Below are 20,247 nucleotides of genomic sequence, written 5' to 3'. Positions count from 1 at the left end.
ACAATTTAGAAGTGGTCCTTTTTGGCGCGCCAGCGGACGCCGGCTGCGGCCCAAAGAACAAGTCAGGGCCGAGAGTTGATAAACAAACAAAATTATATTCTCAACAATGGCAGATCGAAAACCATACACAAAAATGCACACTCCACAATAGTTGCATACAATACGTCACCAATCAAACAACGTACTACACAGTAGAATCAGCCACACTCAAAACAACGGACACAGACAACGATACGCTCTACAATGCAGTCGCATGCATTGAACAACCAAGACACTTAAAGACTAAAGAGATAGAAAACCTATCCAGTCCAAAGTTCTTGGAACAAAAGTCTGGATGTTACTCTTCCGAGAATCACTCACTCAAAGTCCAGCGTTGTTGTCGTTCCGCGCCCTCGAAGTTTCTCTTCCAGGAAACCTCGCGTCTTCAATTAGCCACTCTCCAAGCTTCAAACTTCTTCGCCCGAACACGTCGGCTTCACACACGCAGCTGTCGCCACGTGTCTTCGCTCGATAGCGGTAAACACACTCTCTTGCCTGTAGCTCGACCCTTCACCCCTCAGGTGGAAATCCTCTTCATCTCCTGCTTCGTCCCTACGGACAAAACCTTCGCCGACTACACGGCGGACTCCCTACGCACTCTGGCGCTAACTTCCGTCTTCTCCTCATCTCTCGTCTCCGCTGCTCGGTTAAATACCTTCCGCACGACATTCCAGAAAGTTCTCGTCATTTCGTCGGCGCGATACGCAGCGAAGGCTGGGGAGAGGCGAGACGGTTGGAATGCCCTCTGCGGCCGATGACTCAACTCGGTATGACCACGCCCCCTTCCATCTAGAAAAATCGCGGCCTTGCTCGGCCGCCAATGTGGGGTGAGGAGGTTCGTCGGCGAAGCCACGCTTCCGAGGGGAGAGCGCGCGCCCGGGGGAGCCTTTAGATGTTTGTTTTCTTTTTCTTTTGACCTCGCGGCGTCATTCCGGCGCGTTATCGCAAGAATTTGGCGGCGCGCCCATTTTGAGCGCTCGTTCTGTGACAGCAGTATATACAATGTTGTTTTATTGGTCGTATATGGTATTGACGCACACACTTCATTTGCCTTCTTTAAAACTGCCTTATCCTCAGTGAAATGCAGAGCCAATAGTTCCTGGATGGAATGTAATCTGAAGTTCGCAAAGACGAGGTCTTTACACATACCCATGGTTGTTGTTGCTTGTTTATAGTCACATGAAATGCATCTCAGACCATACCGCGATGTCATGTGCTGCAGACGCCAGTCGTCGTTCATTATATATATAAATACAGTCACCATGCAGTATGAAGGCGGCGTTTTTGTATTCTGTACCGTAGTCTCGCATTGCTATATTGATGTTTGCTACTCTGTCTCGGGGGAGATTTGGAGCGCGGTGTACATTATCATTCCAATAGTTCCAATTGATGGTTTTATCGCAGCAAATTTGCCGGTGTGACTATGACTGATCCTTGGTAGCTTGAGATTCACTGTGGTCTCTGGCAGTTTGACGTATATTCCAACAGCGCCCGCCAGCGCCCGCCGAACGCTTTGCTTCTCTGCGCAGACGAGCGGAACAAATCGATTGAAGACTGGTTTTCTCATGTTTCACGTTTCGGTAAAGCACAGAACGTCCGCTTTCGTCAGAGTAGGATTTCGCTCGATGTCATCTGCGTGGACAGTGAGGGAGCGAGCGTTGAGCAAGACCAGGGTAAATTCTGTTGCGGGGTCGACGTCTTCTTGAAAGGCTCGAAGGCATCGCTGGGTCAATGCCGGCAATTTGTGTTGCTCGAGACGTTCAAACTCGTCCATCCCTCTTTTCTCCACATTAGTATATTGTTGGTGCCTTGTCCACGTACTCATCAAAGAGCAAAACTATGGGTAGTTTGCCTTAACCGGGTGACTCGGGGAGACTATGCGTGCCCTTTGGTAACCCCCGTTCCTTGGCATCCTTGTCGCACAGCACCGTATGCATGACTCATTGCGTTCAGAGCAATAATCGCTTGCAAGGGGTCTCCGGGTCCGTGACCTCTTGCACCAGTTTGATTTCGTCGTCATCGCACAGTACGTACTCGTATAGGCGACCTTTATCTTCAAGTATTTGTGGAGAGGAAAGTTTTCCAAATATTTTAACCACTCATGCATGTTTCACTTCAAAGTGATTTTGAAAAGAGGAAAAACGGAGAAATAAGCGCAGTTCTGTTACTGCCACTCTCGATGGTGGGCACCTCCACAGTTCTGCGCAGGGAACAAGGGAATCGGAATTAAAGAGACAGAAGGAAGGGGGTACGAGAAGGGTAGTGAAAAGCATTCGATTGCTCGCATCACGCACGCGTGCAAGAAACCAAACGCAGCACACGCAATCCACCGAGAGACCGCCGAGAAGCCTGGGGTGGAGCAATGCGCCCGCGATGGGAGGAAAACAAAACAGTGGCCAAGTGTTCCGGAAGAAGTTAGGACGCTCCCCGTCTAAGTGAGAAGGGGAAAGGGTGTCTGCACCGTCAGTAACCGTCGGCGCAACGCGCCCGCCGAAAATAGGGAGGAAAAAAAAAAGGCCGTCAGGCAGCTCGGAGCGGCGAACGTAAACAAAGTCACGTGGGACTCCGAGGAGGAATGCGGCGTGGCGCGATGCCAACAAACTCCGACACGTGTGTAACGGGCTTCTTTAGAGGCGCGTGAAGAGATCGGCATCGTAGAAAACGTTATGCGCGCGGGGAAACCGTAGGTGGTCGAGACCCACGTGTGGCCGTCCCAATGGCCGTATGCATCGAAGAGCCGCCGGCGTTGGTCTGCGTAGCCGGGGTGCTGCAGGAGAACATGCTCGATGGTCTCATCCACCGGGCATTCTGCACAGGCCAGGCTCCCGCTGTTGGTGCGGCGAAATCGCAGCTCAGCGGTGCGGCTGCAGTCAGCGCGCAGATGGAGAAGGAAGGCACGAGCACGCCTGCCGATGCCGGTCGTCGGCAGCGGTAGAGGGGGGTTTCCCGTGGCCACACGTGAGTCGGGATGGCAGGCACATGGCGCGCAATACGAAAGTGCGCTACATCACCCGCGCGGACGAACGTAGTGACGAGGGGTGGACGGGTGGTGGACCTCCTTGGCCAGGGCGTCCGCGGCCTCGTTGCCACGTAGTCCAATATGCGAAGGCACCCACTGAAAAATCACGTCACAGCCACTCCACACAATCACCACGAACTTCCGCGCGAGCATCTGCGCAATGGAAACGCCACGTTCAGCTCGCGCGAGCGCCAGCAATGCGGACCACGAGTCGCACAACACCGCCGCTCTTGGTGGAAGCAGTTCGGCGAATTGATCTGCCGCTAAGTCGATGGCAGCGAGTTCAGCTGTAGTTGACGATGCAGTGAAAGGTAGCCGGCAATGTCCGTGAAGGCCGAGCGCGAGGACCACGCATGCGGCAGGCGCTGCACCGTCTGCCGCCACGTGAAGATGATGAGGCGGCCAGAGAGTCGCTGGTCGATGACTGCTGCGGTCTCTTGTTGGAGGACGCACTGAAGGGTGTTCCGCTTTGTCCGGATGCCGGGGATAGTGGTTGAGATCGCGAGGCCCGGATCGTGGTGCGGAAAGATGGGGAGCGTGCCGCAGTTGGGTGGCTGCGGGACGAGTGCGCGGTACTCGAGCGCTCGCTCACCCATACCTGAGTGAAGGCGATCGAGCAGTCGGGCAGCAAATCTTCGTCCCTCAGGCGTCCGGTGAATTCGATGTAGGTGTCGCAGGGCAGCGCATTTCGCTCGGAGCGACAGAAGCGTCTGACAGGCCTCAGCGAGGTAGGGGCGAATTGGCGAGGATCGCGGCAAGCCGAAGAGGCAGCGCACGAGGCCGCGATGATCAACATCGAGCGTGGCCCATTGCGTTGGTTTGAACCCGAGAAGATGCACCACACATAGCGTTCTGGCGGAGGCCACCGCGTTGTACATGCGCAAAGCTATGTCTGGGGAGCAGCCTGAGCCGCCCGCGATGAGGCGAGAGGCCATTCCGGCAATCCTGCGCGATCCCTTTCGGATATCGGCGATTGCGGTCTTCCAGCTGAGGCGGTGGTCGATTGTGAGCCCGAGGTATCGGACTCTCCTCTTCCATGGCAGCTGGTGGCCACGAAGGTGCAGCTTTGGGACGTCATAGCGGCCAGTTTTGCACGGGTGGGCGAGGAGGGCGTCCACCAACCCGAGATTTTCAATAGGGAAGGCAGGCCGCCCAGTCTGCACTTCCTTGAGGTTCGGCACCAATAGTGCGATGCCGGCCGCCTAAACTTATTGCGCTTCCCCGAGCAACCACCCTCTCCCCTCCTCCAACTTTTTTAACCCTTCTCAGATCAAAAAGTGACAAAGAATACCTGAAACAGGCATTACCTTTTGATGATCGAGGCTCTCGGCAAGAATGCTGGAGAATCAGAAGTGAAAGGCCACACAGCGCCTACTTACCTGAAAAGAAAAAAGAATAAGAAAAATATTGTTACGAACTGAGAATTAAGCTTGCATTGTAGTAATCACGATTTACTATCACGCGCGTAGAAATTATCTATTCCCCACACGTACGAATTATCTTTCACGCATACTCACAAATATGTTTCGAATTTGCCGCGGGGAAGGGGGGGGGGAGGCACAAGCGAGCGGAGTTACAGGGATTTTACCTGCGCTTTGAGCCGTTTCTCTCTTTTTTCATACAAGCGAGCACCGAGCACGCTGAAAGCTATGCAGGGAAGGGGAGGGGGGATGACAACAGGGCAGGAAGATGCGGCCCTTCCGTAGCACACGTAATGACCTTGAGCATTTCTTTCCCACTTTTTTTTCTTCAAGCATGCACCTTATTCTCGCTGCGAATGTGGCCACGTAGCGACATTCCGCGGCGGTTAACGTAACTATGCAGCTCGTCATGATGTTCAGATTAGCCGATGGCCGAGGACTGTGGCTTTTATTCGGGTTTATGGCATCATTTGTCGAGAGAATAGAGAACAAGTTGTAGTGAACCTTGAGAATCAATAGACCTTTTTCAAGCACACTAGCGCCAACAACGGGCGCGCAAGCACTTATGAGAAAAGTTAGTACGCCGCAGCAGTCACCACAACGAACGAGCGGGTCTCACGCTTCAACTTTCCGTTTGCACCATGCCAGCGCTTCCCAGATGAAGTGAACTCGGCAAGGTGTGATATATTAGAGTTTTAGTACAGCGGAATGGTGCTACGTACGCATCACGCAAGCGCCTTGCGTCACGTGGCGTCGTTTTCGACGAATGGGCTTTTAGTACGCCATATATTACCCACGTATATATATACGTCACGAACATGAAACGTGTTGCGCTACTGGTAGATCAAAATAAAAGCACGTGTTGTTGAAATCCAATCTGAGCCAATCCAAGTGTGCTAGCCGGATTATGGCCATACTTTTTGCATCTGTAGTGCCAAATCCTACGCGATGGAAAAGTACAGCCGGCCGGTGCTCGCCTTTGGTGCCGTCATTTTGCGAAACGAAGTCTCGCGCTGTCGCGAACGTCTTCGAGAGCAGCGCGACCACCTCATACGTACGCACGCACGCATCGCATGCGTGCGTACGTAGCGGCCGCGTACGTGACGCGTTACGTGCGTGTTGCGGTCTGCGCATGCGCACTGCGCAAAACGTGGCGTCCTTACTCACAAACTTTAGTGTTTGGGTGCGATTACTTCTCTACGATTCGCACTTGTCCCACTGTTCAACTGGCTCAGAAGCGTCAATTAATTATTATTGTCCTTTAACATCAGCCCACCTTCGCCATAAATAAAAAAAACAGTACAACTTGGTTGCCTAAAAAGTGCAAGAACTGTCCATAATTTCACGGATGCATTAGAAATTCATTAATGTCCTTTGATGCTGTTTACGAGTAAATTGTACGGTTCTGGCATATTCAAAGAGTGATTCAGAAATAAGGGCAACTTCTTAAAATAAAGTACATTGACTAGACTACTGCGCGCCGCTCGCCGCATGTGCGTCTACCAACTTCTCTTGGCACTGCAACTGCATGTAGGAATAAAGCCTACAGGGCAAAAAAAAAAAAGAAGTACGACCGGGAAAGAAATGTGCATACCGGGAACGCTCAGTCACGACTAAGAGGTTATCGCACGTGTTAACAAACATATATAAAAAATGAGATGCATCGCGCATGTCACAAAGAGGTACAAAAAGACTAACAACGGCGCGTGTTTATCGTTGATTATTAAAGTTTTGTTGCGGCGATAGCGACTTAAACAAGGAGCGTTGTTCATTATGATATGTCCCCGACATTTCTCGCGTGGTCTGGTTAGGTTGACTGTGCAAGATTACCAGACCTTAAAGGTGAAATTGCATGATTCGAAATGTGAGGTGCAATGAGACGGCTTTATTCAATAAATGTTGATGCCCTCTCAGGCGCGTGTTGATACACACCCTTCTGACCGATGTATATATGTGAACACAAGATGATTTCGATTAGCAATTAAATTCGGCAACAACAATTGAAATAAGGATTGGCATGCTTCTCACAGTACTTTTCTGTATCCTCTGCAGACCCCTACGACTTTTCACGCTCTACGGAAGAATTGTTACTAAGCATAAGTGTGAAAAAAACAGACCTCCCCTCGTATCGCTTCCTAACTTCCTTTCAGACTGGGCAGAACGTATGCATGGAATAACTGCAACATTCCTCGTTTTTTTTCTGCGGGTGAAGATCATTCGAATTAATTTTCGTTTGCAGTGTGAATGAGCTGCTAGCAAATAGATGCAATATGGTAGAGGCAGAAAACCAACCCTTCTAGCAGCTGTAAACTATTGCAGTGTGCCCAAGTCTGTTTTTCTTTTCCTTGGCCGAGCATAAGTACGACATCATTATTCTTCGTTGAACAATATTGAATGCACTGACGCGAAATTCAATAGTGGTCTCACTCAATGTGGAATATGATATTGATTGATATGTGGGGTTTAACGTTCCAAAACCACCATATGATTATGAGAGACGCCGTAGTGAAGGACTCCGGAAATTTCGACCACCCGGGGTTCTTTAACGTCCACGAAAATCTGAGCACACGGGCCTACAACATTTCCGCCTCCATCGGAAATGAAGCCGCCGCAGCCAGGATTCGAACCCGCGACCTACAGGTCAGCAGCCGAGTATCTTGGCCACTAGACCATCGCGGCGGGGCTCAATGCGGATTACACTGCTAGCAAACGTGCTCCGCAGACACAAGCCTCTTATAAGAAACCGCAAATTATCAGAGCAAGGTATCTCGCACGTGAATTCTAGTTCCATCCTTTTGTCTTTAAACATGTTAAGACTGTATTTTATTTTCCTTTCTTACAGCGCGTGGCTTGTCCGTAAACTTTTTTTTTTAATTCTAGAGCTATACAACACTTCTCTGCAGTCTTGTGTTAACGGCCCAATTAAACCGCGATGATATTAAAAGCCATGGCGCTTTATAAGCAGTTCGTCGTTGAGTAATTATGAATTTAATGTTCCAGATCACATTGCTCACGATAGCGTATTTAGACCAGATGAATCGGTAGGCAACAACTCGCATGCCGCTCATCATCTACGTTCGATGTACACCCGTCCAACGTGATACCTGCGTTATTAATTTCACATTTCATTCGTCGATATACATGTAGCTGCATTCGGACCCTATTAAACAAGCAGTGGCATGTTCTTTTCGTTTTGTGCTCGCACGGCGCCAACCAGCAGCGGGCGAAGGAAGAGCCGATCCTCTCGGCGTACCAACTTTTCCCACAGTGCTCCGCGCACCAGCGGGGCGCTGCAGGATTGCTTGAAAAAAGTTTGTTATAAATTCTAGGCCACGTGCTGCAATTTATTGTTTGTTTCACGTGTCCCCAGAAGCGTCGGCGACCGAGTGGCAGCATTTCCGGACCGAGGTGAAAAAGTGTTGCAGGAACTCATTAAGTAAAACGGCCTCCTCGACCGTTGTGACGGACCTTCGTCGAGAGATGTTTTCCGGAAAATCATTGCCAGGAAATCTACGTACTTGAAGCGGCACAACTGAAAGTTCTCCACAACCGCATACTTTAAATAGAATGTACACAATATATACATAAAAACATTGTCCTGAATACTCTGAAAAGAAAAAAAAAATTCCCCACGTCCCCGAAGGAAATCGTGAGGAAATGCGAATGCATTGCATAGCGTCCATAACGGCGTTTCGCAAGTGAGAACCCAGCGTTAGAAGGAGGAGGAATAAACTTTATTATAAGAAACCAGCAGGTTTAGGTGGCCGCGCCTAGGCCTCCCGTGAGGGGACGTCAAGGGCTTGCCTCCACGCCACCTCACGGGCGTGCTGGGTCACCCAGGTTTGGTCGTCAAGAGAGGGGCTCCGCAGAGCCTAATGGAGTTTCGACGAAAGGGTCGCGATGTTAGTGTTTCTGTACTGTGCCGGGCACTCCCACAGCATGTAGGTGAGTGCCACAGCACCGGCAGTGGGAGGTTGTATACACGTCCAGAAATATGAGGTGAAGGCGGGCAGGCGAGGGATACGTTTGTTTGAAGTAGACGCAAAGTGGTGGCCTGTGCCCGGTTGAGCTAGAGGTGAGGCAGCGTTAGAACATTTTTTTTTCTTACACCGTGCAGCCAATAGCGCCGTTCGCAGCACGTGGCGTTTTTCTGTGGCGAGAAACTCAGTACTCGTTTCCAGCTCTAGTAACTAGCGTGCACCGTTAAAAATACTATGAAGTGAACAATACAAGCAGCGTTCTCGGCGTTGGCGTTTCATAGCTGCGTCTCGAACACACATTTCCGGATGTTCTTGAAAGGCGCTGTGGGTATAATGCCACTATATTGCCTGTATGGGCGCAGTGGGTATTAAATAAATAAATAAACAAATAAATAAATAAGTAAATAAATAAATGCCCAGCGAACGGTTAAGTGCGCGTGGACGGGAAAGTGGGACGGGAAAGTGGGACGGGAAAGTGGGGCAGGGAGGAAAGAGAGCGAACGGCAACAGAAGGACCGGCGAAGCACTGCAACTACCCTCTCCTACGCTCTCTCGCACCACATGCTCCGCTCGCTAGGGGCGAGGATAAGCGCGCGCGCCCGCAGCTGTTGCTATGAGAGAGGGAGTGAGAGCGGAGAGACAACATCTTCCGGTACGCGGACACTGCGCGGACAACGCCGGATGCATGACATAGCCCGACGATGAAATGCATTCACATTTAAAAAGCGCACCCATAAGAGCGACATTGAAAGCAGACACTGCGGCACAGTTAGTAGAAAACCAAGCTTCCCTATTGGTAAAACACGAATGGTGGGCATGGTGGAAACCACCACCCACCATTATAGTGTATTAATGTAGTGGGTGGATGCTGAAAAAACGTCCACCATGGCGCATGGTGTATGGTGGCATATGGCGGATGCTGGAGTGCCGGCAACACTGGAGCACGAAACAGCGTTTGAACCACCATGACGAGCTGCCACAAAAAATAATTAAACGAATATTTGCATAAAAACGATGTAAAAATCACCCTTATAAAAAACAGGCACCTACGGAGAATCGAACGTGCAACCTGCGGATTCTCAACTTAACACACTAACCACTGCGCCATGCAGACATAACGGAAGTTACGTGTTAAATAGCCAGTTAACATATGAACTGACCGTTCAACTTCAGTTTGTCGGGTACTCGACATAGACGAGATCTGCACCTGCTACTAAAATTTGCACATTAATTAAACACCAACAACTGCTGCCTGTAACAATTTCCACTGCAATAATAGCACCAGCGCTATGTTTTTGTTACAATGCTGCAAGAAAAAAAAAACAAATGAACTGGGAAGCAGGTGCAGTTTACCTTTGGTTACTGTCAAGCTTAATATTTGTTTCTCGTTTGTTTCAAAAGGCGACATGTGTTCACGCTTTATGCCGCCTCTAGGCTAATTCGGTGCCCACATGATTGAGTATTGTGATGTTTTTTTCGCGCAACGTAGAGTGCAGTCGTGCCAGCGCCCTGCTGTAGCTCTATCGTTAGCAGCAACTGCATAACGGCTTGGCCAAAACGAATGCAGTGCGCCGGAAACAGTATGCTACCATATTGGTTCAGTAAACATACGAATTTCCAAGTCTGTGTTCTCTCGCACAAGAGCCAGAGAAGTGCCGGCGAGTGCGACCGGCGGATGTCGGTGAGGGGAGGCGTATACGTTTGGTGGTAGTGCTGGAACCGCGTCGCATCGATGTTTGTCGCTTCTTGCACGCACACCGTACACAATTAAAAATGATTCATTTAGCTTAAGTGATGCCACGGCTTTGCTGTATTGTCATTCTTGCTCGTCGAAATCGTGTATTCTGAAACCCAAAAGCGTGGACAACAATTTTACGGGCTCGGTCGGTAGGCCTATGCTTTGGTGGATATCATGGTGGTAGAACATGTAGTGTACAGATTCCAGATTGGTACACTATATATATTGCCCGTCATTATAAGCCCGCCTATCATCTGCTTACTGTTTCCCAGCATTATGGCAATGGTAGGCTGAGCTTCTCAGTTTGTTACCCCATGTAGCCCGCCATAATAAACAACACCCATCATCTGCTAAGTGCTTCCCAGAATTATCGCAATGGTGGACAGAGCCTCCCATGATTGCCCACAATATAGCCGCTACTTCCCACCATCGTTTCCACTTCACCCATATTCTGTACACCATGCCACCCAGTATGTCCCCACATATGCACCATAATTCCCACTATACCCACTATTATTTCCACTACGCCCACCGTGCTTTCGAGTATCAACCACGGTAGTTTTTTTTATATAAAGTGTTAGAATAACAAAGAGCTCAGCTAGTTGGCCCGTACTCATTCTATAGAAGACAGGGCGTGCAAACACGGACACAAGAAAGAAATCAGGACAGCACAAAGGCCTACTAACAACTAAAGAATTGCACCAACATGAAAAAGAAAGAAGGCACGAAGCCTTGACTGCGCGTGCTCATGAAATATGCGAACGAACTTACCAATCTGGCACACGTGATGGTATACGTTAAACAACATCGTTCATACATTTGATTTCATATGTAAGCAAGCTAATTCGAAGAAACACATAAAAGGGCAAGAGTCCATTTATTCGCTCGAATTTCTTCGATGCAGTGTATATAGTCAGTCAATTCGCTCGCATTACTGACGTCTCCCATTGACCGACTCAATCGCTATAAATCACAAGAGCCACTCAAACATACGCTGTTGCTGTTCGCTCTTTCCATAGCTGCCCACGTCTTTCTCCACTGCCAGAAAAGTAAAAGGCACACCCGAAGTGAAAAAAACAAAACATTACAGTGTAGCCAAGTTTACCACAGCTTTAGCCGAGGTTTTCTTTTTCTTCTTTTCTTTTGCTTGGTCATCATATGACCACCCGCGCACGTAGGCGAAGTTTTCCGGCGACCTCTTGTCAGCAGTTCGAGAAAAAGCGACACAATGGGCCAAAGCGGAAATTTTGAGTCTCTTGTTTACTGGGGAAGCTTCTCTCTCGGCCGCCTTTGTCATGATAATTTCATTGCGAACGCCCCAATAGTCAGCGCTTCGCGAAAAATCCATGAACCCGCATCCCATACCAAGCACACGTGCGCCCAGTTCCCTATCCCTATGACCGGAGGAAAAGGACAGGCCCTCTGCAGCCAAACAACAGTAAAAGAAAAAGTAAAAATTTTCAGCATCGCGATCATCGTCCTACACAGCAGGAAACGATACGTGAGAATAAACCGGGCCTTTGGTATGGTCCTACAGTCCTGTATGTCTCACTCTCTTTGCACAGTACCCTTACTTACTCCCGTTGTGTTACCGGAAAAGTTCATGGGCGCGAGCAAAAAATAAGCGGAGAGGAGGGAGGGGATTACCATACGTTTAAATATAAGATTTATATCAGAATTATATTAAAGTTATACATATTAAAGAAAGAAACCAAAGGACGACAGGTGCACGCATCGGTGCAAAAAGCAATGCACCCAAAACACAGCCGAATCAGGGGATACTTTGAGCCCCAACGAACGCGCTGACTAGTCCTGCACAACGAGGGTGCGTGAACATGACCGGAACATGAAGATAAAACCAACTGCACGAAAATTCAGACACAACTTGTGGCGTAACTAATAGGCGCAAGAGAACTAGTTTTGATGTTTGATTCAACGTTGAGAAAAATAATTGAGGAGAGGGGGTGTTTTTGAGAACATGGTATCCGACCTCAAGTTAGCCGTGCTCACGGGCCAGTACACTCACATTTTGATCTTAATGTGTTGTGCGGGTTAGTCCTTGTGCATTAACCAAGAGCTGGCGAAATTTTGGCGCATTCAGTCATGTCCTTAAATTATAATTGAATGTTTTTATAAGTATGCGAGAGGCCTGACAGTTGGGCAACACTGACACAGTTGCACGCCGTGACGTAACAAGCATCTTGCTGTGCGAGCGTCTGCATTCCGGCGAACGATATTGTTCCGTGTTCAGCTCAGCGTGGACTCGAGATATTGTAAATTCTTTTAGCTCAGCATTGAATTGGAACGGTTTGTAAAGACTGAAACTTCGTTGGAAAACGACCGGTCTTCCCATTGGAGCACGTCACATCACACGCCATGGCAAAGTGGTGGTGGGTGTGGCTCATACCCGGCGACCTGTAGGGTTTGCTCTGCAGCGAAATATTTTTCTGGGATTTCAGGGGGAAGGAGGGAGACGCTCGGAGCAGTAGGACGCACTGTACATCGTCTCCCGAGCCTTTCGGCATTTTCGCTGCGACGCGTGCTTACTGACCAATAATTTATGTATGAGTGGGTGCATGAGGTTATTGGGAACGCGCGGATATCACTCTCTGCACTGGATTTATCAAGATTCTCCCAGGAGCATCTGCTGACCCGACCAACGCCGCTCGCCGCCCTGAGCCTAGCTGGCTCAGCGCGCGTCCGGCTCCTTGCCTAAGCCTGGTGCAGCGTCTCACGCTACTCACATCGTCGTGCCCAGCCGCCCACCGGAATGGAGTGCGTCGTAGAAGGTCATACCATCTCTGAAGAGGAGTGGTCCGACGATTCCTGGCAATCGCCCGGCTATCGTGCCCAGGAACGACGCCGACGGGAACTTCAAAACCAAGGCAAGCCCGTTCTTCAACCGTGTACGTCGGAGAATGCCCGCGCCGCTGTGCCGGAACGCCAACCCCAGGTCAAGTCACGTCCGCCTCGGTTACGTCGGCGGGCACCACTCCCCCGATTGCCGCAAGACTCCATTCATATAGTAGGACGTCCAAGAACGCCCATCGACTTGACGAAAGTGCCGCCGTGGCAATTGCACGACGCCCTGCTCAAGGCAGCTTCACTGCCAGATCAGCCACCAGCAAGTCGGGATCGCCTTCGGACGCACCCCACCAATAATACCTTTACCTTGAGCGTGATCGACTCGCAACGCGCCCAAGCCTACCTTCGAGTGAAGTCGATTACCATCGGCGCTGCTACTATCGAGCTCCATGTCTACGCCCCCCCTCCAGACGACGCCATACGAGGCATCATGTTCCATGCATACGATGACTTCTCAGACGAAGAGATTTTGGCAGACCTACAAGCCAGCAACCCCACCATTCCTATCGTGAGTGGAAGACGCTTGGGCCAAACTAGGCACGTCGTGGTTGCACTAATGACGCCAAACCTTCCAAAGTGGATATTCTACCACGGAACCGACATCAGGCTGTACCCGTTCTACAACAGGGTGGAATCGTGTTTTAACTGCCGCAAGGTTGGTCACCGCACGGATGTTTGCCCGATGCCACGTAAGCAGCGGTGCCGCCGTTGCGGAGAGGAACACCCCACACCAGGACAGGGCGAAACACCCGCATGCACGCCACGCTGCATCGTCTGCAATGGTGCACACAACACCGGCAGCTCAAACTGCAAGTATCGCTTTATCAAGAAGGCGCCACCCACCCCGCAATCGAAGCAAGAAGCGCAAGAACCTTCGTCGAACATCCATCGCAACCCATCTCACAGTGGCTCCTCCAGCAGACGCTCACCATCATCTCGAGACCATTCTGCATCTCTCCCACCACTCGGGAACAGCAGCAACCAGCAGCAGCGCCGAGAGAGCAGGTCCCCATCCCACACCCGGCGCTCAGGGTCTCGTTCAGCTAAACGACGTGGCAGCAGGTGTCGATCCCACAGCAGGCGCCCGAGGTCACGCTCAGCCCAACGACGAGACAGCAGGCCCTCATCTCACTCAAGGTCCAAATCAGCCAGGCGCAGCCCATCGGTGTCTCGTTCATCCAGTCGAGGTCCCGGAGAAGCGTCCAAGTCGGTGGCCTGGCAGCGGGGCGCCCCGGCATCACTACTATTTTCCGATTCACAGGTGAGGGAGTTGGCAAAGGAGAATTCTGCCCTTAAGGCTCAAATCTCGGCCCAGCAGTCCCAGATAGCTAAATTGACTAGCTACATCCAGTCTCTAGAAGCCAAAATAGATAGAGCACTCAGTATCGACAAACCAACTACACCCACATCATCCGAAACACAAGACGCACATCCGAACCCCCTGGCACCAAACCCGGCGTTATCGCCAGTTCCTCAACTTCAGAACGCTAATAAACGCAAGGCAGCTACACCCACAGCTTCACTCCACGCAGACGCCGACATCACTACAAAAGTAACGACGGCAGTCACGGCAGCCATCTCAACGCTGAAATCCGATCTGAACGCTGAAATAGAAACGCGCTTTAATGCGATCCACCAAACCATCCGGGAAACAACCACCTCATTCGCCGTGTTAAAGAGCTCGACCGAAGCTGCACTGGCCGACTTCAGTGTGCAGTTGGCCATCCACCGCACACCATCCAATAGCCGGCAAACACCGGCCCCTACGCCAATAACATAGTCATGGCGGCTCTCCACACGCTCACCGTCTGGCAGTGGAACTGCAGGAGCTTCCGCAATAAGAAGGGCCATCTGCAGCAACATATCCAGCATATTCAAAACCATGCACCAAATGGGGAATGTTCGCCGGACATCATAGTTTTACAAGAAACGAACACTGCCGCTCAACTGCCCGGATACGCATCATATAATCAGAAAATAGACATATCCGCGAGCGCACAATGCCACACTGCCATCTTAGTACACAAGAATGTCACAGCCATTCAACATGAAATTGAGGGTACGAGTATTCATCACACACTGGTGGAAATTATACCAAAAAGACGAGGAGACAAGCCACTCTTCATTTTAAATATATACAGCCCTCCAAGAGATACAGCTGCGGATCTACCTTACATCTTTCGGAAAGCAACAAATCTGGCGAAGGATGCAAAGCTGCTCGTACTAGGCGATTTTAACGCAAAACATCCCGAATGGGGATACCCGAAATCCAACCCCAAGGGTCGCCGATTATGGAGCATCATACACGACCTAGGTTTCAGTATCCTCAATGATCCGGAGCAATCGACGCGAATCGGGAACAGCGTATGTCGAGATACTACCCCAGACCTCTCCCTTTGCAAAAACACGGAGGGTGCCCGTTGGCAAAACACAGGTCACACCGTAGGAAGTGACCATTTCATTCTAGCGGTAACCATTGAGTTAACCACAAGCAATGTAAAAAAACGAGCCACAGCTCGCATTACAGACTGGGATAAATTCCGCCAACTGCGCAAAGAAACGGCACCCGATTCGGTATTGGACTTGAACGAATGGATACTTTCTTTGAGTCGAGATGTGGACGCTACAACATACCAAGCAGACGTAACTCCGGAACAGCCATCAACAGATTCACGCCTTCTACATATGTGGGAGGCGCATGAAAGCCTCATGCGTAGGTGGCGGCGCCAACGTCACAACACAAGGCTCCGCCGCCGCATCTCGAGGCTCGAACGTGAATTAGAAGCCCACACCGCTGTGCTAACACGCCAACAGTGGGGCCAACTTTGCGGCAGCCTCAATGGCCAGATGGGCTGCAAGAAAACGTGGCATCTTCTGCGACACCTGCTGGACCCTGGTAGCTCCAAGTCGGCCGCACGCAAACAGCTCGCGCGAATTGTCCATCAATACCCGGGCACCAACGAAGAGCTGCTGGAGGAGCTCATCACCCGCTACATCAACACATCTCAGAAACAGAACAGCACAGAGCAGTTGCCTGAATACACTGGAACAGCCAACGAACAGTTGGACGCCGACATTTCGGAAAGTGAGGTTTGCATAGCGCTACATAAACTGCGTACAACATCGGCACCCGGTCCTGACGGGGTGACAAATAAGACGCTGCGCAACCTCGATCCAAAGTCGGTAGGGGCCATTACTGAATATATGAATGAGTGCTGGAGGTCCGGCCATTTGCCATCAGAATGGAAACACGCAAGGGTCGCGTTTATACCGAAACCGGGCAAGAAACTCGACCTGGAGAATCTTCGTCCAATCTCGTTGACCTCCTGCCTGGGCAAACTAATGGAGCATGTTGTCCTCTGTCGCTTGCAAAATTTCGCGGAAGAGCACCGCCTACTTCCCCCCACAATGCTGGGCTTCAGGGCCCATCTATCCACTCAGGATGCGCTCATCCAGTTGCATCACGATCTCCTACGACCTGAGAGTGGCACTAGTACCAAGGCTTTGCTCGGTCTGGACCTTCACAAAGCATTTGACAACGTGAAGCATAGTGCCATTTTAGGCAGTCTGTCCGAACTACGATCCGGGGAACGCATATTTAACTACGTCCGTGCTTTCTTATCTAATCGAACGGTTGAACTCTCAGTGGGTGACCTTCGTTCTAAGCTCATCACACTCGGTGATCGCGGCACCCCGCAGGGAGCTGTTTTGTCCCCTTTCCTTTTCAACCTCGCTATGAGGTCACTACCTCCCAAACTTGACACGATACCCGGCCTGCGATACACCCTCTACGCAGATGACATCACGCTCTGGACGACGGTGGGATCCGATGGTCAAATCGAGGAGACTCTTCAAAGAGCAACCGACGTAGTCGTTCAGCACGTGTCAGAAGCGGGTTTGGAGTGTTCCCAGAGCAAATCGGAGCTACTATTACTGCGACCTCCAGATCGCCGCAAAATTAAGACTCCACTTCCTAGTATTAACGTGTATGTCAATGACACGCCAATTAAGCAGGTGGCCCACATGAGAGTACTCGGACTCATTGTGCAAACAAACCACCACAACAACATTACGCTAGACCGTCTCACCGTAACCGTGAACCAGACGGCCCATCTTATATCTCGAGTGAGCGCTCGCAATCGAGGCATGAAGGAGAAAGAACTGCTACAGATAATTCAAGCCTTCGTTTTGTCGCGCTTCACGTACGCCCTCCCTTATTTGCACCTCCTTCAATCTGAGCGAGCCCAACTAAATCGGCTCTTACGCAAAGCGTATAAGGTGGCATTGGGTCTCCCCCGAAACACATCGACAGAGCACCTCCTCAGTCTTGGGCTGCATAACACCTTAGAAGAACTTCTTGAAGCGCATCTTACGGCGCAAATTCACCGATTACAGGGAAGCAGGACGGGGCGTTGGATCCTTGCTAACATTGACCATGTGGTATCTCCTACGGGTAACGATCCGGCTGTCATCCCCCCCAACATCAGAAAGAAATTCCTCATAAAACCACTGCCAAAGAACATGTTGGCCAGCCATCACGACGGTAGAAGGAAAGCGAGGGCCAAATTCTTGCAAAAAACGTACGCGTCCAACCCAACCGTTGCGTACGTTGACGCCGCCCAATACCGAGAGTTTACTAAAGCATATGCAATAAGCGTAATCACTCTCCCCGGCAACAACGCCAATTCACCTCAAATTAAAGCGGCTGCTTCTGTCCGTGTGCTTAATACGACAGAAGCTGAGGAAGCGGCGATAGCGCTAGCAGCAGCATCCGGATTCACCACTATACTCAGTGACTCAAAGGCTGCTATATCCAACTTCGCACGTGGCATTGTGGCCCCCACAACTCTGCGTTTACTATTGCCCAGTCTCCTTACAGATGCTGAGGAAGACGCACTATCCTCCATTGCGCTGGTATGGGTGCCGGCTCACGCGGGGAACCCAGGGAACGAGGCGGCCCACCTATATGCTCGAGGATTCGTCAGCCGAGCGGTGGTACCCGCCTCTGATTTGGAAAACCCTGGTGAAGCCTTGACATCCTACCATGACATCACACAATATTACCGTCTTTCGAGGCAGACAAAACCACCCCCGCACCATAAGCTAACTAAGCGCCAGGAGGTTATCTGGCGCCGCTTGCAAACACATTCATTTCCGTGCCCATACATTTATGCACGTATATACCCCGACTCGATTGATCCGCATTGCTCGCATTGTGGCTCAATAGCCACACTTAATCACATTCTCTGGGCCTGCAGGGAAGATCCCCCCTCTCTCGATCTCCTAGCCGCTCCCTCGCCAGAGGGGTGGGAGGCAGTTCTGACCTCCACCAGCCTGGCCGTTCAGCTCCAGGCCGTACAAAGGGCAGAGGAGGTGGCCATCAGGTTCAGCCTGGCGGGTCACCTACCTCCTTAAGTCTGACGACAATAAAGTTGTGTTCTCTCTCTCTCTAGGATTTCATTTGCACTGAAATACTCATTTTCATTCTACTTTTCATACACGCATAGACATAAAAGCCCGTCTACTTCTGTTTCCCACCGAAACAAACAATTCTTCGACGTCATGGCCCCACTAAATAAAACGTAACAAAGATTCACCGATCAAGCAATGATTAGCATTTATAATAAGGGCACCTTTCTTTCGCGCCATGACATAATTGTTGAATAGGAAATTTCGCCTAAATCGGAAGCAAAATGAAAACCTTAAGAAACCAACTACCTGGTTAGATTCAGCTGGTACACACTGTCAATACCACTTTGTTTATGCGAAGACACGTGGATGGTGCTTACACAATATTTCATAACTTGCGAGTTTGCATGTGACTATCATATACTGCTGTGAGACGACGTTGCATTACGTGATCTGCTACATCTTGCTGGTGTATGTCTGCCCGCGTTGTCTGTGAATCACAAGACAGATTCCCCGGCGCCAACGCTGAATCAACCACGAGCACGCGTATGTTCGCGTCTACGCTCAAAAGCGTCAAATGCGCCTGCCGGCGTCGGAGAGGCGTACGCGACGAGGCACGAGGAATCAAGCGAGGCTTAATATTTTTGCCTACGTCACCACGCGTACGGCAGCACCAAACAACCAGAGGCCGCCATGCCTCCGGATGTGTCTAATGGCCACCGCTTCGAAGGCACGGCCGAGTGCTGGGCGCAAGCATGCACGGAAACTACTCCAAACGTTTCTGAATGACCACTTCGTCATCTAGAACGGCAACGACACGACGACCGACTGCGAGTACTACCACCATCACGTGGTTTCGTGCCGAGTTCGAGTGACGCTGACAAATCCAGAGAATGCCGGCCGGCTGGGCTTGTGCCGGTCCTGAGTGTGATCGTCGGACAAGTGAAAACGTCGTGCATACTACTGGAACTTGTCCGTGTTCCTGTGCTTCGATCTGTGATCTTCTGTGCTAAAAACGAGTGTAAACAAGCTTCAGATGTTTGAAGCTTTGAGGATGAACCCTCGAGCGGTGTCGTCTGCATTCAGCGTATGGCTCCTACCATCGAGTTCGTATAAACCAGCTCATGCGAAGAACATTGGTTGAATCAAATCAACGGTAGTTCGCAACGTAGACACTACGTGCCACGCCCGAAACATCGCGTAGTGCCTACGGAGGGGCTTTTATGCGCGTTGTGTTTGTTTTTAGCATCGGTATTCATCATCGCTGAAAACAAACTTCGCACTAGCCAACACATTCTGGTGATGTGAAACCGTACGTATTTGGATAAGTGTATTTACGGATTGTACGACGCTGAGACATTCGTTGGCTTCGGCGCCGATTGTTTGCGTGTGTTGCCAAGCTAACAACAAGCGTGCGCTGATTGGTAGCAGTGTGATGTGATTTCGTGTCGGGTAACAGCGATGCTCACACATTCAGCTGTCAGCAGTCTCATTTCTATTCATGCGTATGATAGAAACTTGAACGTTCCTTGCTGTGGTGATCGAAAAAAAAAAGTTGCATGATTAAGTGCTGCTGGTGTTACCTGCTATTTCACTTATTGATTTTTGTTTTGCTTCTCTGCCACGCTCGGTAGCATTCTAACACATTCTTTCTAGTCCATTCTGATACTCATAGCTAGGCGAACAATGACGCTTCTCTATCGTTTTACAGTTTATTATAATATAACATGCGTTTTGTTTGCAACCGGGCAGATTATCGGCTGAAAATCTTGGAAG

General features: G+C 50.4%; 1 protein-coding gene across 1 annotated transcript in view; it reads right to left on the bottom strand.

Annotated features, from left to right (window-relative positions):
- Window positions 1-925: 925 nt before the first annotated feature.
- LOC119161362 (glycosyltransferase 25 family member) overlaps window positions 926-20,247 on the bottom strand; it is a 230,211-nt gene continuing 210,889 nt past the window's right edge. Inside the window, exon 9 of the mRNA XM_075885041.1 lies at window positions 926-4,437. Within this exon, the coding sequence (XP_075741156.1) occupies window positions 4,434-4,437 (4 nt within the window). The 3' untranslated portion in view covers window positions 926-4,433. The remainder of the gene's footprint in view (window positions 4,438-20,247) is intronic.

The sequence above is a fragment of the Rhipicephalus microplus genome, unplaced genomic scaffold, assembly GCF_043290135.1.
Source record: "Rhipicephalus microplus isolate Deutch F79 unplaced genomic scaffold, USDA_Rmic scaffold_65, whole genome shotgun sequence".
Classification (NCBI taxonomy): domain Eukaryota; kingdom Metazoa; phylum Arthropoda; class Arachnida; order Ixodida; family Ixodidae; genus Rhipicephalus; species Rhipicephalus microplus.
This window is presented reverse-complemented; position numbering and strand designations above follow the sequence as displayed.